This window comes from Leptosomus discolor, chromosome 11 (genome assembly GCF_034619465.1).
Source record: "Leptosomus discolor isolate bLepDis1 chromosome 11, bLepDis1.hap2, whole genome shotgun sequence".
Classification (NCBI taxonomy): Eukaryota; Metazoa; Chordata; class Aves; order Leptosomiformes; family Leptosomidae; genus Leptosomus; species Leptosomus discolor.
This window is the reverse complement of record NC_141401.1, coordinates 9,909,861-9,929,461: the sequence shown is the minus strand read 5'-3', so window position 1 is coordinate 9,929,461 and position 19,601 is coordinate 9,909,861. Positions and strand designations below refer to the sequence as shown.

Sequence of the window (19,601 nt, the reverse complement as noted above, 5' to 3'; positions counted from 1 at the left end):
TGCTGAGTGCAATAGGGGGTCAAGGGTAAGGCAAACATGAATGTCTGGGCCATGGGTGGGCAGAGGGGAGTGAGGAGGAGCAAAGACAGACTAAACCTTTTGCCTGGTCCTGGCTGTCTCAGACTCCTCAGCCTGGGAAGCGTGTCAAAGTCTGGATGCACATGGAGCAGAGAGCAACCACCACTGCAAAACAGCCTAAACATGAGCCATTAGCAAAAGAAACAGCCCCACTGTGTGTTCTGCCCCTGTCTGCATGCTGCAGACCCGGCAAGGAGCCAGCCCAAGGGCTCTCGTGGCCCCATGGGAGATGGAGCAGGGCACCACCACACCCGGTTCACTCAGTGTTTAGGGAAGCTTGGATCATAAATATAAAACGTTTCTGACTTTTGCATTTCATTCAGCAAAACAAGAACAAAACATGTGCTTCGGTAGTGGGGGTTCCTCAACTTTACTATTTCCGAATTTCCCACACCTTTTAAGATTTAGGGTCTTCCTTTAGACATTAATCTCTATCATTTAGCCCAGCTGTCACTTCAGCTAGGAGTACACGTGTCAGAAATAAAACTTCTTTTGAAAAACAATACTTTGCGTTAAAACTTTAGAAAAGATAAAGAAGCTTGGAGGGTGCTATGCCTGTCCCATGAGTGCTGAACACACACAGGTCTCTGCACTTCACCGCAGGTCACAATGCTGCCTCCAGTAAGGCCTTGCTAATGGTTTTGAATAAATTTTTGATGATGTAGCCTGTACACGTGGCAAGAAGTCTTGGCTGCTCAGATTTCTTAAGGATGCTGTACCAGGTTTGCTTGGCATTTGTTAGCATTTATTACAATTCAGCAGCACACAGCCATGTAAGCCTGGACAACGTCCTTTCAAGCATGATTTCAGTCACCCTTCACCATCTAGACAGACATATAAGGCATGCGCAGGGACAACCTGACAGTTCAAAACCCCTTCAGTAGTGAAACATAGTTATTTTTATCTTTTAGTGCAATGCCAGCAGAAAAAGTCAGAAAAACAAACTTGTTTATTCCCCCACATCCTTTGTAAACAATGACTTCTGGTGTGCTTTTCCCCTCCCTTCCTCTACATTAGAGTGGTGGTGTTAATTCTTCTTCTGAGGTGATAAAAGGCCTTTTCCCTAAGGGCTCAAATCCTCATCTGAATAGAATTGAACTCCCAGTGACTTTAATGGAGTTAATTGTAAGGGAGAACAATGCACTTGCCTCTTCCAGGGGAACTTCCCATTTCCTTCCACCAAGGCTCAGCAAGATTTTGCAGCAACTTTCCTTGGAGATAAAGTTTTCCCTGTTTAATCACCATTTCAAATGCAGTAAAACACAACATACCTTAATGAATGCAGATGTCAAGTGGTTTTGCATGTCCGCCCTGCCGAGAGACTGGATCTGGATCCTTATATACTTGACTGAGGGCGTGCTAGTGATAGCAAGCTGCAATTACACCAGAGACAGAAACTTTAAAACGGGCTTGCTAATTGGTTTTCCTCACCAATGCTCGTATATATATGACCACAAAACTTTAAGATTTCTTTCTTTCTAACTGTAATCCGGGTTCACAAGTAAGTGCTCATCGTTAAGACACCATTTATCAAAAGATCATGGCAATGCTGGTTGGAAGGGACCTCTGATGGTCACTCCGCCAATAAGTAACTTTAGATGTTGAAAATTAATTTCATATATTTTGCCTGGCTATAAATTCAAACGCAGATCTGTGTGAGCGTGAAACAGTTCTACAGGATTTAGAGTGGGGTGTATACAGCAAATGAGGAGAGAATCTGGCTCTGTTTTTCCATTTATTCCTATTAACCAGAATTCCTTCCCAGTTTGAAATTCAGCAGTAATGTTTTACTTTGGAATTCAAAGCAAATCCAATCTGAGACCTCTCAAGAGTCCTTTTTTGAAAGTCTTGTTTAAAAGAAACAAATGGGAAAAAAAAGGTGCCATGACTGAGCATTCCCATGCTTCCAGCTGGGCAATTTGTTTGAGGCTATCTTTGAAGCATAATACAAAATGCTGCAGAAATTCAGAGCAAAACCCTTCCCTCTACACAGGTTACATGATACTGGGCAGATTCACGAGTGGGAATTCCCTACAGCTGCTCCTTGTACACCATGAAAACCAATTGACCTCATGTAGTTGCACCTACACTGCATAACCTCAGGCGCTGTTTCATGCAGCGGGTACCTGCGGGGCCCCACACGCCCTGCACGGGCCAGCTGGGTGCTGGGACACGGGGCGCTGGGCAGCTGCTGGCCTCTCCAGGAAGGGGTTTGGGTCACAGCTCCAGGAGTCCCCTCGGTACATATGCGCCATGATTTTAATACGTTCGCAGCCTTGCTGAGAGCAGTAACTGTGTCCTTTCCGAGCTTCATGGGCTTGCAGGTGAACAAACAAGTACCTACAAATGAGGGCAAACAGAGGGATCAGAGCCACCGTGTGCTTAGAGGACAGGCTGAGTAAAGACAGAATCTGCACTTGCTAAATTGCATTATCCCTCACGTTTCCAGACATCACAAACCAGCTCCGTCTTAGACTGGTGTAATAGGGCACACCCATTGCAAAAATCGGTCCTGCAAGGATGCAGGTCGAGCTCCCCTCTCATCCTACCATGACAAGACCTGCAGCACTTGCAGCCCATACTCCCAAGCCAGCTGCCCTCACCAGGCGAGCATCATGTGGGGCAGACACCCCCTCCAGCCCCAGGCACCTCATGCTGCCCGCAGGCGTGGTGGCATCCCACCAGAGAAAGAGCAGCAGCAGTGCTCAGGCTGTTGTGCAGAAGGAGACAGGCTTGCCTGGAAATACCAGCATCTCCCCTTCAGCTCTGTGCTTTGCAGGGTCTTGGCCCACAGGCAGAGCTTAGCCCTAGGCATGCATGACAAAAGCCCGAAGGCAGACAGGTCTTCTGGCCTTTGGAGTTCGTTTTTTTTTCTAGCTCTTCCAAGTATGTTTTCAATCCTGTCCATTCTGCAATTCAGGCTGAGGAAATTACATAAACAGCTCAGTTCGGCTCCGGGATCAAAAAGATACATGAGCTTTAAAGGGATTTTTCATTCTATTTCTTTTAAAACTAAATATTTGTTTCTATTTGTCTGGAAGAAAGAATGAGTAAGCTTGGTTCCTTTCCAAGGATTCAGCATGTGGTGTTAAAAAAAGAAGGGGAAACATCCCACTCATTATGAAATAAAGTCTAAAAAACAACAACAGGAAAAGAAAAAAGCCAATCCCGTAACTTCTGTACTCTGAAAGGCTAAAAAAAATCACTACTGAATTAAACAGAGGACCCAAAGACTGATAATGCTAGAATTAAGTTAGGTTAGACTCATCAATCTGCAATTACCAGGTCCAGATGGCTGCTGGCAGCTAATGGCTCTTCCCCCGCAGACCCACACATGTAACCATTTTCCCCACTACTCAGTAGTAAACAACCTGTTTACAGAATTTGGGCAACTTCCCCCCCCCCCCCCCCCCCCCAAAAAAAGGAAGATTAATTAACAAATCATTATTTCACAATTCCTGTGATGAGAGAGACCTGGCCACCAGCAAGGAGCCCAGTTAGCAGTGATGGCATTCTGGGATTCGATAGCTCATGTGTTATGGCTGAATGAATAAATATATCCCATTTTATTTTCAAATCTGGCATTTGTGGGTTGATTCCTGAAGCAGTTACTTAGTCAGGTGAAGCATCATGGGACCCATGGTTAGACCACAAAACACTTTTTTCCTCCCTAACTGTTTTGGCTGACTAAGAAACACAGTTTCGTAATGTTTTTTTAACCAAAGGTGTCCTAGAGTCTAGTAAAGATAGTGCAAGATCTCTAGGACTCTCTTCATGTCTCTAAAATAAAAGATGTACTACAATGCTCTACTTTTTTCATAAAAGCTAATTTTTAGGAAGTGATGATTTTACAAATCTCTCTTCATAGGAATATGAAGAAATTGAAACTTCCCAAATTATTTCAAGTGTTGGAGCTGCAGTGGTCACGAGAGGGCTCCTTTTTATGGCCCTTTGGGGTGCAATGGATTTTAACAAATATTTACAGTGCACCCACACCTGCAGCAGTCTGAGCAGCAGGGATGCCTCAAAGGACCTAAGTCCAGCCAAGAAATCAGCCATTTTCTTCACAGCAATGCAAATCGCTGCTCGGTGATACAGTCCTACCCTAGGTACTCCAGCCTGTAAATACATCTTGACCAGAAATCAGTGAAAAGACCATGCAAGATGAATGGGCCTGAACTTTAACTGTGAGAAAGGGAAAGGTGGCGCTGGGGCTGGTAAGAGAAAGACCCTGAACGTTTGCTGCCCATTCAGGGGCAATGCAGGGCTCACCCCGATGCTCTGTCGAAGTAGAAGAGCCGCTCGCCGGTCCCGTTGAGAGCGCTGGCCTGGGAAGGAGCAGCGAGGTAATGCTTTACACTGTGCACCGTCCCTGTCCGTCGCTGGTAGATATCTGCCACCACTTGGAAAACGGCTTCCCTGGGATAGCAGAGGGCAACATGCAGCCAGTCCCCTCTGTTGGCAAAAAGGGGAGGCAGGGGGAAAGAGAGAAATTGCACTTAAGGGCTTGAATAAAAGAGAGATGGTCTGCAGCCAAGAGTACAGTCTTCAGGCAAAAACAAAGAAATGTCCTTTGAGTTTCTCTTCCTCCTTTAAAAAAACAACACAACAAATCCTCAAAGCCAAAGAAAATCAGGTTTTTTTGCTTTGTCTGGAAAGAACGGCTGCTTATTACAAAGGTCTGATCCAGGGACCCCAGCTGACCTCAGAGGACTTTGAGTCAGGTGCCAGGATGGCTTAAAACCAGAGATTTTTCTCTTCTTTGCCCCATAAGGCTGAGGTACAACCAGTCACATACCCACTCGTGTCTCCTGAGGTAGCCAGGGCTTGTTTCAGTTCATCCGGAGCTGCTGTGGGAGAGGGAACCGGCATCCAGCAGACGTTTCACCGGGGGCAGGGATTCAGGAATTAGAAAGTAATCTCTGACTTGAACGAGAGCCATGGTCTAAAGAGACCTGCTTCCTCCACTTTACAGCAAAGTTTATTATTATGGTTTCCATTAAAATTTCCCTCGCCCCAGCTCATTCTTCAACATCAGTTTAGAATAACTAAGGGTAAAGTTAAATAATCTTTTAACTCTTGTCTACCAAAATTTCAGCATGCACATTTACAAAAAAATTGCCCCTGTAGCTTTCCTTTTTCCTGTAATTCTCATCACCATCCTTGTGGAGAGAAAAATTGTCTCCAAACTAGAAGCCTTTGTTACAAGACTCACAGCCAAAAGATGCAGCCACGGTGCAATTCAGGTACTGATGGGAAGGACCTTCCGCGAAGGATCTTCCGCAAAAGTCCTGACACCCTCTCCTGTCTGCGGGATGCACTTTTATTGTGCATAGCAGAAAGCCACAAGAAGTTTACACCTAAAAAGAAAAACTGAATACCAAGATAATTAACTTAAGTTTGTTTTCTTCCTTTCCACTCTCTGAAGTGGCTCAGTGTGCCACAGCGAGGTGCCTGAAACAGCACCGTGGTTAGCTTTCCTGATATTACCAAAACCATCCAGGCTTTAAATGTATTCTTTTAACTAGCTGGCTTCCTGGTTAAAATATGAGAATATAAATTTGGCTTAGAGAAAGACAAATACCACCTTCATTGGCTGTCTTTGTGGGTCCTATAAGCTCAGGAAGACAAATTTTTTTCCAAAGGCTACCCTGAAATGACCTGCCACACATCCCTGCCTGCAGAGCAATAAATGGGGGGAAACTGCTTCCATTTAGAGAAATCTGGGAATATGCATGCCTAGACCTCTCCTTTGCATTACACATGGAGAGCGCAAAAGCAAAGCTATTTCAGTCTTTTTCTGGTTTTCTCATTAAAACCAAACAAAACTATCTACAGGATGGAAGAGTGGACAGGCTGTTCTAGAATAATAAATCAAAGCCGCACGAAGACCCATCAGCTTAAGCCAGATACTGCCCTCTAGATTTTAACCAACTCCAGCTGTGTCATAACACAGGACAGCTAGAAAACAGATATATTTTCAGATGATTTGGCCTCCGACTAGAGGAAATGAAAGAAAGGCACCAGAGCCGTATTTGTGGAATATTTTTAAGACAGAGTCCCAAAACATTTGGCTGTTTCATAAGGGTGATTTGCATTGCGTTAGCACATTTCATCCCCTGAAGACACCGTCACAAAAAGAGCTTGTCATCTCCCTCAGATGCTGGGAACCAGCTTTGGTCCTCACTGCTACCTCCCTGGGGAACGAGAGAGGCACTAGAAAAGGAAACTGGAAGGTGAAAGAAAAAAAAAGCGTGAAAAAACTCACAGCTGCGACCGACTTGAGTTGCCGGGGCATTTAGGAACATGAGTGCTAGAGTCTAGTATGCATGTGAGCAGGCTGAGTGAAATACTGAAATGAATTGTACCAAAACTGAAAAGATCAAATGAAAAGCACCTACTTTGGAGTTTGTGGAGGAAGAGATGGAAATAAGTACATTCCCACAACAAAGTGCTTGGGAGGAAACATGAGAAGGGAAGGTATTAGAAGTTATCTTTTCTGTAAATATAGGAAAGAATAAGGTGATTATTTTCTCTTTACTTTAGTGGTATTTTAACAGCTTCCTATTCAGTTCTTTACTTCAGTTCTGTTTCTTCAGCTTGTATAAAATCCACCATAAACCCTCCCAGATAGCTGACTGTGTGGCTGAACTGGGCTCCACCATCTCCAGGAGAAGCAAAGCAAGAAACATCAGCACTACTGCAGGATAGTCCACAGGACTCTGCCTTTCAGCTGGCCAGAGGATGAGGGTTGGATACCTGTTCTCCAGCCAGTGCCAAAACTGAGGGAGAAAAGCAACCTCAGGCAACAAGCAGTAATCAGGCATGGGACATCTGGGACATTATGCTCAAAGTAAAACAGATGTGCATGTGCCTTCCTCAGCCACTGCACTGGCCACCAAGGACCTCCAGGCTGGGTCTCAAGTGCAGGAAGCCTTCCTCTTTACCAGGGTGGTCAATAAACTGTGGCTCCTGCTTTATTTCTCTGCTTAAAATTCTCAATTTTGTCTTATTTACCAGCTGCTACTCCAGGGTGAATATTTGCAGGCAGAATAAGAAAAAATTTAACCAGCCTAAATATCTTGTAGGGCATTAAGTCCCTATTCTGCCACTCTCAGTACTGGTGTGTCAGCTGGGATCTTTGAGGTGTGCTGGAGTCTTAGAGACACAGACAGCACTCACAAGAAGAGAAAACACTGAATTCATAGTAGATCCCAAATTATGAATTCAGAGTAATTTCAGACCCCTGTCTGAATGCTGTGGGATCTGTAGCTTTAGATGCTCTTATGCTTAAAGACCAGCACAAACAAAGAGGAAAAATCATTTAAGACATAAAGGGTAGAAGTCAGACTATTGATAAACAAAATGCTGTCCCATGTAGCAACACACAGGACTTTTTAAAAAAACTTTCATTCTTAAGAGTTTCTTGCAAGAGAAACAAATAAAAACATTCTCAGGTGGAAAGTCTGACTTTGGAACGAGCTGTCATTTTACGTGAAAGTCATAGTAAGCTGTGTAGAAACAAACTAGCTAAGATATTTTAACCCCAAAACTAAGTAATTGTGTTCACAATCTCTTTTAGTGATAAAGTTCAGTTCATTTTGTAAGTAAGGAACATTATTCTTTCTTTTTTCATTCTTGTTCTTAATCAGGCCAACATTTTCCTATTTGTTTTTACAAAAAAAAAAAAAAAAAAAAAAAAAAAGAAAATTAGCGTTTGAAGAAGAAAAGCTAAATATGCACTAGCAAAAAGTCAGTGGGTTCTAACAGTTTTAAACGCTACTTGGAAAATTTTTGAGAGTCTGTCGACACCAGTATGTATAAAACCTGACACTTCTGCCCCTCTATTACTGTCATTCAACAATTCCCACACTGCATTTCATGCATTTTTATGAACGTATTTAGCCTCTTTATTTCCCTTGGAAATGGCTGGATGAAACAAACCCAAGAAGCCTTTCTTTTTTCACCAGGATATTGGCATTTGCAGTTCTGGCTCTTTCAGGTGAAGCAAAAACATCAGACAAAGTGTTAAAAAAGTATTCTTACATTTTGGCAATGAGCAGGCTGCCTGGGATAAGCAAAAGCAAAAAAGGATGAGAGAAAGGCAAAAAAAGCAGGCAAGAGGTTTCCTGTTCTTGGACATGTGGTAGATACAGATCTGCACGTACACACATACATACCTCATTTACAACCCCCAGAACACCCCCCCAGTTCAACCCCAAACTCCCAAAGGCAAAGCCACTCAAAGAAACATGATCAAGCAGGCAAAGGAGGGGAGAATTTGCGAGTGGTGGGATGTAAAGTGAGTCATGTAACTTGGAGATGAGATCTGGCTGGAGTAAACACAGAAAGAGTGCATGCCTGGGACTCTCACTGCCTGGGAGAGGACAAATTACACTTGTCCAATACTGTGAACATGCCCTTTGACTACGTCGGATGGAGTATCAGTCCTGGGCAAATGGGTATGATCTAGTGCTGGGGTTGCTAGTTATGTCAACCCTGGCTGTATTTTAGCAAAGGGAACCTCTAAGATGATGAATATTATCAAGGAAACAGCTCCACCATGTTTATTGACATGATGTGTCACATAGCTGATGACCATAGAAATGCACAGTCCAAATCCTGATCTCACTGACAAAAATCTGGGGTAAGCTAATGTGGGAAAGCCACGGAGTACAACTAAAAATTACTTATTTTTTCCTTGGGCTCAAAAAACCAAGAGACTTCCATCCAGTGAGTCAGTCTCCCCCAACTGTTATTACTCCTATTTAAAAACAACCCCTCTGATATTTTGGTCAACATGTGCATGAGCTGAACTTTCAAAGGGAGTGAGACAACTGGGAATTTGAAACTTTCCTGTTCGTAATATGGGAACCAAGCAGAAATCCCCACGTGCTGCTGTGGTTTGTCTTTCACAGGCTGCATTTTGAACTTGAAAAGGAAAAAAAAAGCAAAGCCACTATTCAGCCTCCAACCCATCCCAACAACAAATCACAGGAGGTCAATGCTTGTTGCTCTCAGTCAGGATACAGCTGGTTTTTCTCTCCAAAAATGTCTCCCAACCTCACAGCAACCTGCCCAGCACCAGGCTGAATCTCCTCTGTCACTAAACCTGCTTTCAGGACAAGCCACCTCTTCTCCAACCAGCATCACTGGTGGGGAAAATGGACCGAAAAATACCCACACATCTCACAGGCTCTGAGAAGAGCAGAAAAAGGGCTGCAAGGAACCTGTCCACATCCTTACCACTTTCTCCCAGTTCAAGTTCTTTTCCTTGAACCCATGTTTACCACCAGCTCCCTGCAGCTGTTGCTCACTCCTTCTCTGTTTCTAGATTTCTTTTTAGTTTTCTGCCTTCAACTCAAGTCCATTAAACACATCCAAACCCCCCGCGATGACAAACATAGCTACTAGGCGAACATCCAGCAATTTTTTTCAGGACCTTGTTACTAAGGATAGACTCTTCTGGAAGACAGCTTGCTGTGGGGCTAGTAACAAGTTAAGTATGTGTTTAGCTAACTAGAGTTGTGTGTATTGGGATTAAAATGCTTTTCCTAAATGTTGCCATTTAGGAATGCCGTTAAAAATTCAAAAGCGTAGGCCATCTCTTAACATAGATTAAAATTTTTGTTTTTTCCCACGTGCCTGCTTAGGCAAAAAGAATTGTGAAGCTCAACAAATTATAGGCGGTATCCTGCCCTGAGGTACACTTCTGCTGATACTTATGAAACCAGGGTCTGACTCAGCCAACATTTGGCTCACAGACAATTGTATTCAAGCAAAAATAAGAACTTCCTGCTTTTAAATACAGTACATCATCTTATCATCTTTTTTTCCCACCCTACACACTTTCATGAAGGAATCACATCCCAGTCGAATGTGTATCTTTTTTAATGCGTTCCCAAGTACCTTGCTGTGTATTTCTTTTTTTTTCTCCTGCTGTGCCTCAGATGCACGTCAGGTCAGGAGAGCCTGGTGGCCCTAACAAACCCCAAGCCCCACTCCGTGAGTCAGGAGAAGGGTGAAAGCAAAGGAAAACCTTCAGGTTTCACGTGCCAGGCTTCGAAGTGACAAGCAGCCTGCTTTGCCACGGCCATCTGGGGACTGTCTGATGCTCAGATTGCTCTAATTCAGTAATTCATTCTGTAAAATGATCAGCTCAGGAAGGACGTCTCTCCTCAGAGTCACCTTGTTAATCCTGGCCGCTGCCACCAGGCCAGCTACAGGCGGAAGCTGCAGAGGACAGAGAGCAGCAAGGGATGCAGGCAGGGATGCAGAGATGGGGATCACTCGAACACAGCGATGTCAGCACCCACTTTGGCCCAGCTGTACTAGAACGGTGCAATCTGCAACCTGGTGTTCTGGTAAATGTTTCAGCTTCTTTCCAGTTTTAAAAAAAATATCTTGTGGTATTCATCCGTGAGTTGACCTGTGGGTAATTTAAGGGATTTAAATAGACAGGAGGGAATTCAAATAGAAGTGCTGAATTCTGTGTTGTGTGGATGATTAACTCTGAATTACAGATGTTATCAGGAGGGGCAGGCTATGAAAACCAAGTAGCACTTATTATTATTGGAAATAGTGCTGGTGTTACTTGTATTACATCCAGATCTGGGGGACTGAGGTCAGAACTCATGTACTTACAAGAATAAGAAAGCAGTCACAGCCTTAAACTGTTAGCTCCACTTTGAAATACTAGTTTTGCCTTCCTGCACGTTTGTCAATCTGGGAAGCAAGAGGAAAAGCTCATTTAGAGCTTGTCTGAAAAAAAAAAAAAAAAAATTTCGGAAATATCCATAAACTGGGCAAGTCTGCAACAAGCACATTCTAGCCTTGTCTTGTTATCTTTGTTTTCCTCTAGACCTTATCACTGCTAAGGAATGTAATCGCAAAAATGACAAGTAGCTGAAAGTATGAATCAGACTGGCAGTGAATAAGAAGCCGTAGGAAAAACACCTACCTACACAACCCTGACAAATACAAATATAATGAGTCCCCCTGAGTCTCAGTGCAGACATGGGCTGCATAAGTTTGCTTGCACTGAAATCTCCACCTTTGGATGGGTTGCAGCATCCTGGAGGCTTCATATCACCCAGTATCCAAAGGTTACACTATTTTTAATGAAGAATTTAGATGCAAGCTCATCCCGGGCTCTGGAATTTTCAGATAATTGGGATTATTCAGTGGTGAATATGATAACAAGCCCTAGCGCAGAACTCCAGCCTAGCAAACACCTGAGCTGAGCAGTGCACCTGTGCCCATCCCTGCACAAATACTGCAGCAGGGGAAAGGCTGGACACGTGCCCAAGCACACACACAGACATCTGCCCTTTTGCTTGCTGTCGACAAGAAATTTGGCCCTCCCCTGCCAATTTTTTTTTTAAAGGCTCTCATAAGGATCCAATTCCTGCAACAAGTCACCAAAGAAAGAACATCAATATTCTGAGCCTCACTGTACCGCTCCAGGCAAAGCTTAGGAGGGTGCCGATGAAGGGAGCTGGGGGAAGGCTGCCCTGTGCTGTCTTTGGAGACAGCATCTGTCAGGAGAGGTGCAGTACAAAAGAAAGGCCCTGCTTGCAGGACTGTGGCAATCTGCCAACAAAAAATACCCTCTTTATACTATTAACTGCCTACATTTCCCTGAATTCTCTCTGTTGAACCACAGTAGAGAGCCCTAATAAGGGAAAACCCTTCACTCTGAGCCTTAACAGACCAAGTATAGAGATACTTGCCTGTGATCATTAAAACCAAGGAATGTTCAATCTAATTGCCACTGCTTTTCAGGCTGCTTCAACAACACAACTTATTACACTATACTTCAGATATGTGCTTTGAGGATATTTAATTCTTATCTTTAGATGTGCTGATAGCACAAAGAAGCCTGGCTGATTCACTGAACAGCGCTGCGCCTTTGATAATAGTATTTACCTTAGCTTCTTCTGCGATTAGAAAATTTGCACAGGCACAAAGCCTAGGTCATTAAATTGAAGAACTTAATTTCTGACTTTGCTTACTGTAAGAAGTGCCAATCTTTGTGCTGTTTTCCAGCACTTGAAAGGAGGCATTTACTTGCAACCAAATAATGTTTTCCATCCTCTCCTGGTTTACCAGTCTCTCCACCCTCTTGTAACAAGCTTGATATTCTCTGCAGGCCTTTGTGCTTCAGGATAGTCATTTTGAAGAAAGCCCTTACCTCCATCTTACAGATAATTCTCATACTTCTGTGAAGCAGAAACCCCCCCTCCCCAAACATAAAAAACGTACAAATAGCCCTGAGGGGGCTGGCCCAATAAAGAGATGAAGCTCGTGGAGAAGAGGTCTGAGGTCTCCATTCATGAAGGTTTTGTGCAGGCTTTGTGCCTAATCAGAGAAATCCTCAGCAGATCTGGACAGGTTCTGGAGCACACTTCATTCCTGGTCATTAAAATTCCAGACGGTGCTCTCCTTCTGTTCACTTGCCAAAACATTCAGAAGTTACTTGTCCTGCATTGCCTCTTTCCAGAAGCACCAATACCCAGCTGCCTTCTCATCCTCACAAGGAAACTCCTAGCCGTTAGACGGACAATCCTATCTATAGCTTAAAAAACATTTCTGCTGAGACAGCTATGCTCCCCAGCAGCCTGCAAACACAGCCTACAGGTCTCCTCCATGGCTTTATATTTGCCCATCAGTCAGCTAGTGACACAGCTACTCTGACAAATGCAAACAAGCACATCTGTCATTGGAAGGGAAGTTGGTGGGCGTTAAACAGCTCATCTGAGCCACATGGCCGCAGATGGCAGCACATGGAGACACAGCAGTTTTGTCTGGTTTAGCTACATCTTTCGATGGAAGTGAAGAAACTGAAGAACTACACTAAACACGGTTTGTATCAGTGCAAGGAAGACACAAGTACTGCAGCAACCTTTCAGGTGTCCACGATAGAAGGAAAAAGATCTGCTCCAGCTGGTGTCCTCCTCCACTGAGTAAATCCAGCCGAGCGGTGCCTCTGAACTCGCTGGACAAGGTTTGCAGCTTGCAGAAAGCAGCGTTGCCAATTTCAGCTGAGTCATGTGAATTCATCCCAACCAGCTCCTGCCCACCCCAGGAATCCGGACGTTCCAGTCTTTTAATAGACATCTGAACTGGCATGACTTCTGTTTGGTCTTTCTACAGTGCTTCAGAGGCAGGGAAAGCGTTAATCATGCAAGAATTCAACATCAGTGCTATGCCTGACCTCCTTAGAAATCCAAATCCTGGTACACATCTCTCTGTCAAATTCCTTATTTCCCCTCTGACCTTCCTTTAGCCAGGGTAGAGCAAATCACTCCAGAAGCATGAGGGCTGTCTAGCTGCAAAGGCAGCATCCTGGATATATCCATCCATCATTTTACAATGACAAGGCTAAAAATAGTTTAGTTGTTCACTCAGGTTATGTCTGAAATTATTAATCCTAGAATATTGTTGTTAAGGTTCATCAAACATCTTTTGCTTTGCATCACATATTCTGCACAGATGTTACTATGTTAAAAGCTCATTTTTTGCCAGATTATTCAGTATTTTGGATTAAAAGGGAACAAACAAAACATAAAGCCACTTGAGACAGGCAGAAGTCTTCCCTGACTTTCTAACTCTGATTATTCTGGGTTTGACAATCTGAGATTTCTTCCATTCCAGAAATGATTGGAATACAATGTTTAATAAAGGTCATACATGGAACTGCTTAGGCAGCTACTTGTTTTCCTTCAAAACCCTAAATCCTCTTTTTCACCTCAATTCCTTTGCCTTTCCACATGAATCTCATTTCTCCATGTTTTTGTAGGCAGTCTGGACATTTCACTATTGCCATTGCATCAGCCTTAGGTCTCGCACTAGTTAGCATCCAGCATACTTGCGGTGTACACAGAGCAGCCACGCTTTTCATTCTCAATTACTTCTTAGCAAGATGCTCTAAATGAAATGAAGTAAAATTGTGGTTTTCCTTCATTGCAGTATATTTCTTGTTTATAGTTCTTCAAAACACATACCTTGCCAACTGTTTCTGGATCAGAAAAATCTACAAATCTTTGCCCTGTTTAAATAACTGGTTTCACACAAGACAAAGAGAACCGCAACCACATTGTGGTTTTCAATAATAAAATGTAGTTAAGTTGCTGCTTGAACAGAAGCTAAACTTCAAGCTGAGTTTTACCAAAGACCCAGTGCTGCCTTCAAATTTGAATCTGTGCTTGAAGACCATGGGCCTAAGCTTTGGCAAGTATTAATTGGCACAGTGATAGAGTAACCACCAGTTACCCAGCAGAAGACTTAGCTCTGCAATTGCAAGGAAATAGCTAATCAATTTAAGATTGATAATAATTGCAAATCTTAATTTGTCTGTGAGTGAATAATGGGTTTTCCTTTTCCTTAAAGTGCGCAAAGATATGCTAATACAGAAAACAGAGATTTAATTCTAATAATTCTTCTGTGACAGGAGTCACACTGATCCTCCAGCAACTCGGTCATGGCCCTACAGCTACTACATCTTTAAATCAAGAGGACTAGGAATATGTTACTCACTATAGCGGACATGTATGAAGAGGAAACATTGCCCTTCTCCTCTGCATTCCCATGGGGCTTCATAATGGGAACTAAGGACAGTATTCTTCCCCAAATTTCTTTAGTTCCAAAGTTCAGGGGAACCAAATAGACCTCGAGCTTTTGCCAAAACTACCCTAAGCTAAAACCACAGCAGTGACACACTGCTGGAGGAGCAGTGGATGTGTTTGGGGTTTGGTGGATAATACTGGATGGACTTGGGAACCCGACAGGTTTACCAGTGGTACGTGCTGCTCCATGTCCTCGGTGCCTCTGACCTCTTTCATGTCAACTATCTAAAACCCACTTTGCAAATCTAAGCCTATGTGTGGCTGGGTTGTGTGTAAGAGTTCAATGGCATACCTCTGACCTTTTATTGTATTGTGTTTTTATCAATAACTGAGGAGTCACATAAACTGCAGAACCCAAGGTCATGGCCAGGTTTTTGTGGTGCCCGTCTCTTGCAGCATCTCATCTGTGCAAACCATGGCAATGTCTGTCACAGCTAAGCTGGCTGGATTGCAGGACTCTCTCCTAACAGTTGTACCAGTGTAAATCACAAGTAATTTCACTAAAGTAAGAAAAGCAGGACTAAAACTCATAAATGAAATTATGCAAAATGAAACAGAGTGCAAGGGAAAAAAGCAGTATCTAAAATGGGTATACCCTGCTTTTATATAACGCTGGAAGAAAACATGGGAAATAAATACAGTACAGCCAACAATTCTTCTGTACTGAGTCCTGACATTTTAAAACTGTATGTAAAAAGAAACAGTGTTTGGATTACAAAAGATGCAAAGCTCTGTGTGCATTCTGATGTATTTCTGCACTTTATATATATGGGAGATAAATTATGTGTGCAGCAACTAGTACAAACAAACGAACAAGAGCCAGAGCTCTTCTGGAGAGATTTCAGGGACAGCAGGCCAGAACTTACTTGGATTCTGTTTCAAAACTTTCTGGAAAGAGAAACTTCTCTGCACATCAAAAAAAGCTGGAATACAGTGAAAGCAGAGGCATCTCTTTGCATCAGTAAGTGCCAGCCTTAACACCTTGCTTCCACGCTCTCAGAAATTGCTGAGACTTTTGAAAGGTCACTTGTGAATAACGTGGGAAAGTGTTAAAGCTCCAGAACTTTTGAAAACAGAACATTTTCTAACAACATAGGGTAGTACCTGTTGAAGTTGATTGGGTACAGTATAACATCCTCAGGTGCTCTACCGTCCCACTGGATGATATAAGCCTGCTCGAGCATGACCACAGGCTGATACTGCTGGTATGGTGCTCCTCTGTTCACTCCTTGCAACCGCAAGGGATGGGAATGGTATGCTGCTCTGGCAATGGATAAGGTCAGATTCTCGGGGCGTCTGGCCTGAATATAAAGCTGAGGGTGAAAGGAAAATGACAAACATATCCATTAAACCAGCAAGGCACAGGCATAACATGTGCATTTGATCATTGTTGCCTGTAAATGGTTTTTGCCAATGAAGAGCTCAGAACATTTGGAAAGTCACTGAAACATTTCCAGTTCAAATAAAAAGGTAAAACAGAAATAGCATCTGCAGCCATTCGTGGGGACACCATGAAGTGAGATGCGAATTGGACAGCGCCATAAAAATGTTCACTATTTAAAATCTTAAGGGAGAAGTGTAATCAAGGAAATATTGCAAAGTAACTCTTTTTTATTAATTCAAATAACTGTGCTTTAAAAACAGGCTTATTCCATTGAAAATACAGAAAACTCTCAAGTTATTTCAGAGGGCTTTGAATTAGGTCCAGTTGTCTAATGGAATCCATATCTTCACTCTCTAGTAGCAGACTAGGCTGAAATTTTGGGGGCTAAAACTGTTGATGGCCTGACTATACGACCTTACAGACTGAATACCATATTCCACAGGCTTCAACAGAAAGCTCTTCTGTGCAGGGACCAACAGATGCCCTTTGCCTGTAGTTCAACTCTACAGACCAGTTACAAAACTACACTCCATTTGTATGCTTATTCTGTCCTGCCATCACTCAGAATAAGGCCAATGCGTGTGGCAAACGTTAGTTTTAAGACTGAACACGTGATGTTCATCTGTTTCCCCCATGTGAAATTCCAGTGCAAAAGGAGGATGCACAGCTAGTCATACAAATCTGTCTCAGCATGCAGAGTTGTAGCAGACAGCTTGTCATATTCCCTGAAGGGTTTCAAATGTGCTGAGGACAGGCGAGGACACCTATAATCCCGCTTCCTTCGCTCCTACAGTATAGAGTAGTGCTCTTTGCATCAAGATCTTAAAACATCCAATGCAAAAATCCATGTTAGCTCAGAAACGTCTAAGCTTCTGCATAAGCATTCATCCAGTGAAATTATGTTTAAACTCAATTTCTGTCTTTGAGGTAGATCAAAATGAAGGCAGTAGTCTCCTAACAGATTTTAACAGCACAGGAGAGGATACAAGCCAAGACTAGCAGAGAGGGCGAGACTCCATCTGTCAGGATATCCGCCTTCTACTGCAGAGCTATGAGACCTTGGCCCTTCCCATCTCCCTATCTGCTTCTCTTGCTCTTGGCTACGCAGATTGAAAGCTCCACAAAAACAGACTATCTCTCACTGGTTTATCTATGGGCTTATTTTAGTTGGGGTTTCTAGCCAGTTCAGCTCCCATTTCCAGTTTCAAGCCCAGAAGGATTCTGCACTTGCATCTGCTCCTGGTGTTGAGTTTGAGCTCCTCAGGACCTCCAAAAGACAGGCCATCTCTGCCTATCCCGCACCTCACCCCTGAATTCAGCCGCCTCATGCTGAATGCTCAAGATAAAAAGCTGGGTCTCATGTCAAAAAATTAATCCAAAAGTCGTTGTAAATGTTTCTTGGGTATTCAGTCCCTTTCACACCATTGTATTTTAATGATGAGAGCCTATCCTGAGTGGTATCTGCAGACCCTTGGGGATTAAAGTGGATCCCAGAATTGCATTAAACACAAGCTTTTTTCTATGGCTGGAACTATTGATCAAGTAATTCACCCCAAACAATCTCTGAGCAGCAGCCCATTTGCTCATTCTTGATGGACCAAGGAAGAATAAATTATTTTTACAGTCTGACAAAAGACCTTTTTTATCTATGAAAACAAGGAGGAAAGCCTATTTTCCCTTCACATTCAAACCATGATTGGAAAGTCAGTAGCGTGCAATGCAATAAATCACATTTCAGTCTCATTTGTCCCCACCCGGATGGGGAAATGCTGAGGTCAGAGCAGATGATCAGTAAGGTCCTTCTGGACCTAAAGTCCCACCAATGTATTAATTGTTCTCAGTCAAAACAGCATTTTCTGCTAAAGAACGGTTGGAATAAACTCTGATACTGCAAAATAATAGCCTACTTGTGTCTTTCTGGATAAAAGGCAAGAGTTTCTGTCCTTCACTGCAAACTTTGACATTATTTTCTTCTAATATGTGTCTCCAGCAAGCAGAGAATATTAAGGTGGTAGCTGCTGTCCATTTACTACAAAATTAAATGCATCAGTGACAAAATAAGCCAAGAAGGAAGGAAATGCATTCAGTGAGCCTCAAAAGTTCCTAAATTACAGGCTACCAAGAACAAAAGATTCCTATATACTCTAAGGTATTTGTGTAAAAAGAGAGAGACAGCGAGAGAGAGAGTGCTACGCCCGGCCTAACCTGCTGACTACAGTGATTGTTAATAAGTTTGAGAAAGTGCTGGAAGACTTTGCAGTATGCTTCAATTAGATGATGAGGAAAGCATGTCAGATTTGTTGGTAACATTTTCCTACCAGTGGCTAGGGACCAAGTCACAGGTCTGACATTAAGGATAACGGTGACAGTTGTTTTGCGACTAAAACAGTAATTACCAAAACAAGGAAAAACGCCACTTCCGTGTTGATAGAAATATTTGTGAACTGACTTTGTCTCCTGCAATGACCAACAGTGACCACTGAGTGAATGCCTTCCAGAACTGCAAGCCACCAAGGGTGTGGTTTTCAGTGCCACAGAAATAGAGTAGTACATCTGATGGATCCTGCAAAATGTTTATCACTAAAGGAGGTCACAGTAGGCAAATGCCCTGATCAAGCAACCTAGATCCTACACGAAGAGACTTTTACTCAGGTGGAGCACCACTAAGTCAACAGAAATCTGACTGGGAGCAGGGACTATCTGAGATGTTTCCTGCAGCAACTGGGCTCAGCTCTGGATTGACAGTCCTGGTGGTTCGGTCCTTCTTGAGCACACTAAGCTGCACAGAAAGCAGCACGCCACATTTTCCCATCCATCCCTTTCTCTGGACTTCCCCCTTCATTTGAGGGAACAAGGGACAAGCGGGGATTCCAATCCTTGTCCATGAAATCCCTGACCTTCCTTCTATGATCCTGACTCATGTCATTCCTAGTACTTCTTTCTTGTTACCCCTTCAGGACTGCAACCCAGACCAAGAGACTACTTTAGAAAACCCCAGAAAAGTCATCCACCAGAAGGCTGCTTTTAATTCTCAATCAGATGAATGAAGTAAAAAGAAACCTTTGAACACCACTGGCCTCAGGTAGGTGAAACATCAGCCACTGTCCCAGCATAGTGCTCTTGGGATGTCACAACGTGGCCTCTTTCTTCCTCAGCCTTTACTCACTTGAACTGAGCTTGGACAACTTTATCACTTTTTTTCCTTGTATCTACCTTTGCAGGGGCAAAACATTTGTGAAAAGGAGCAAAAAGGAGAGTAACGAGAATTTTTTTCTGGAATGAAAAATCCGTTTTCCTTAGCAACACCTCTATAATTTTTGGTTGGTTCTATCAAAATATTAAAGAGAAGAAAGTGGGTCACAAAGATACTTTAAAATATGAGAAGTGGCGACAGCTTAATGTAGCAGAAGAAAAAGAGCTAGTTAAAACATTATAAAACGTGAGCCTTCTACTTGCCTGGATGGTTTAATGGACATAGTTGTCATTTTAGCTGCTTAACACTTCATGCTAAA

General features: G+C 43.1%; 1 protein-coding gene across 1 annotated transcript in view; it reads right to left on the bottom strand.

Moving 5' to 3' along the window:
* LOC104345207 (cell surface hyaluronidase CEMIP2-like) overlaps positions 1-19,601 on the bottom strand; it is a 58,748-nt gene that overhangs the window by 4,777 nt on the left and 34,370 nt on the right. Inside the window, exons 18-21 of the mRNA XM_086471316.1 lie at positions 15,810-16,018; positions 4,351-4,533; positions 2,205-2,418; positions 1,350-1,451 (exon numbers count right to left, since the gene is read on the bottom strand). Coding sequence (XP_086327442.1) covers positions 1,350-1,451; positions 2,205-2,418; positions 4,351-4,533; positions 15,810-16,018 — 708 coding nt within the window. The remainder of the gene's footprint in view (positions 1-1,349; positions 1,452-2,204; positions 2,419-4,350; positions 4,534-15,809; positions 16,019-19,601) is intronic.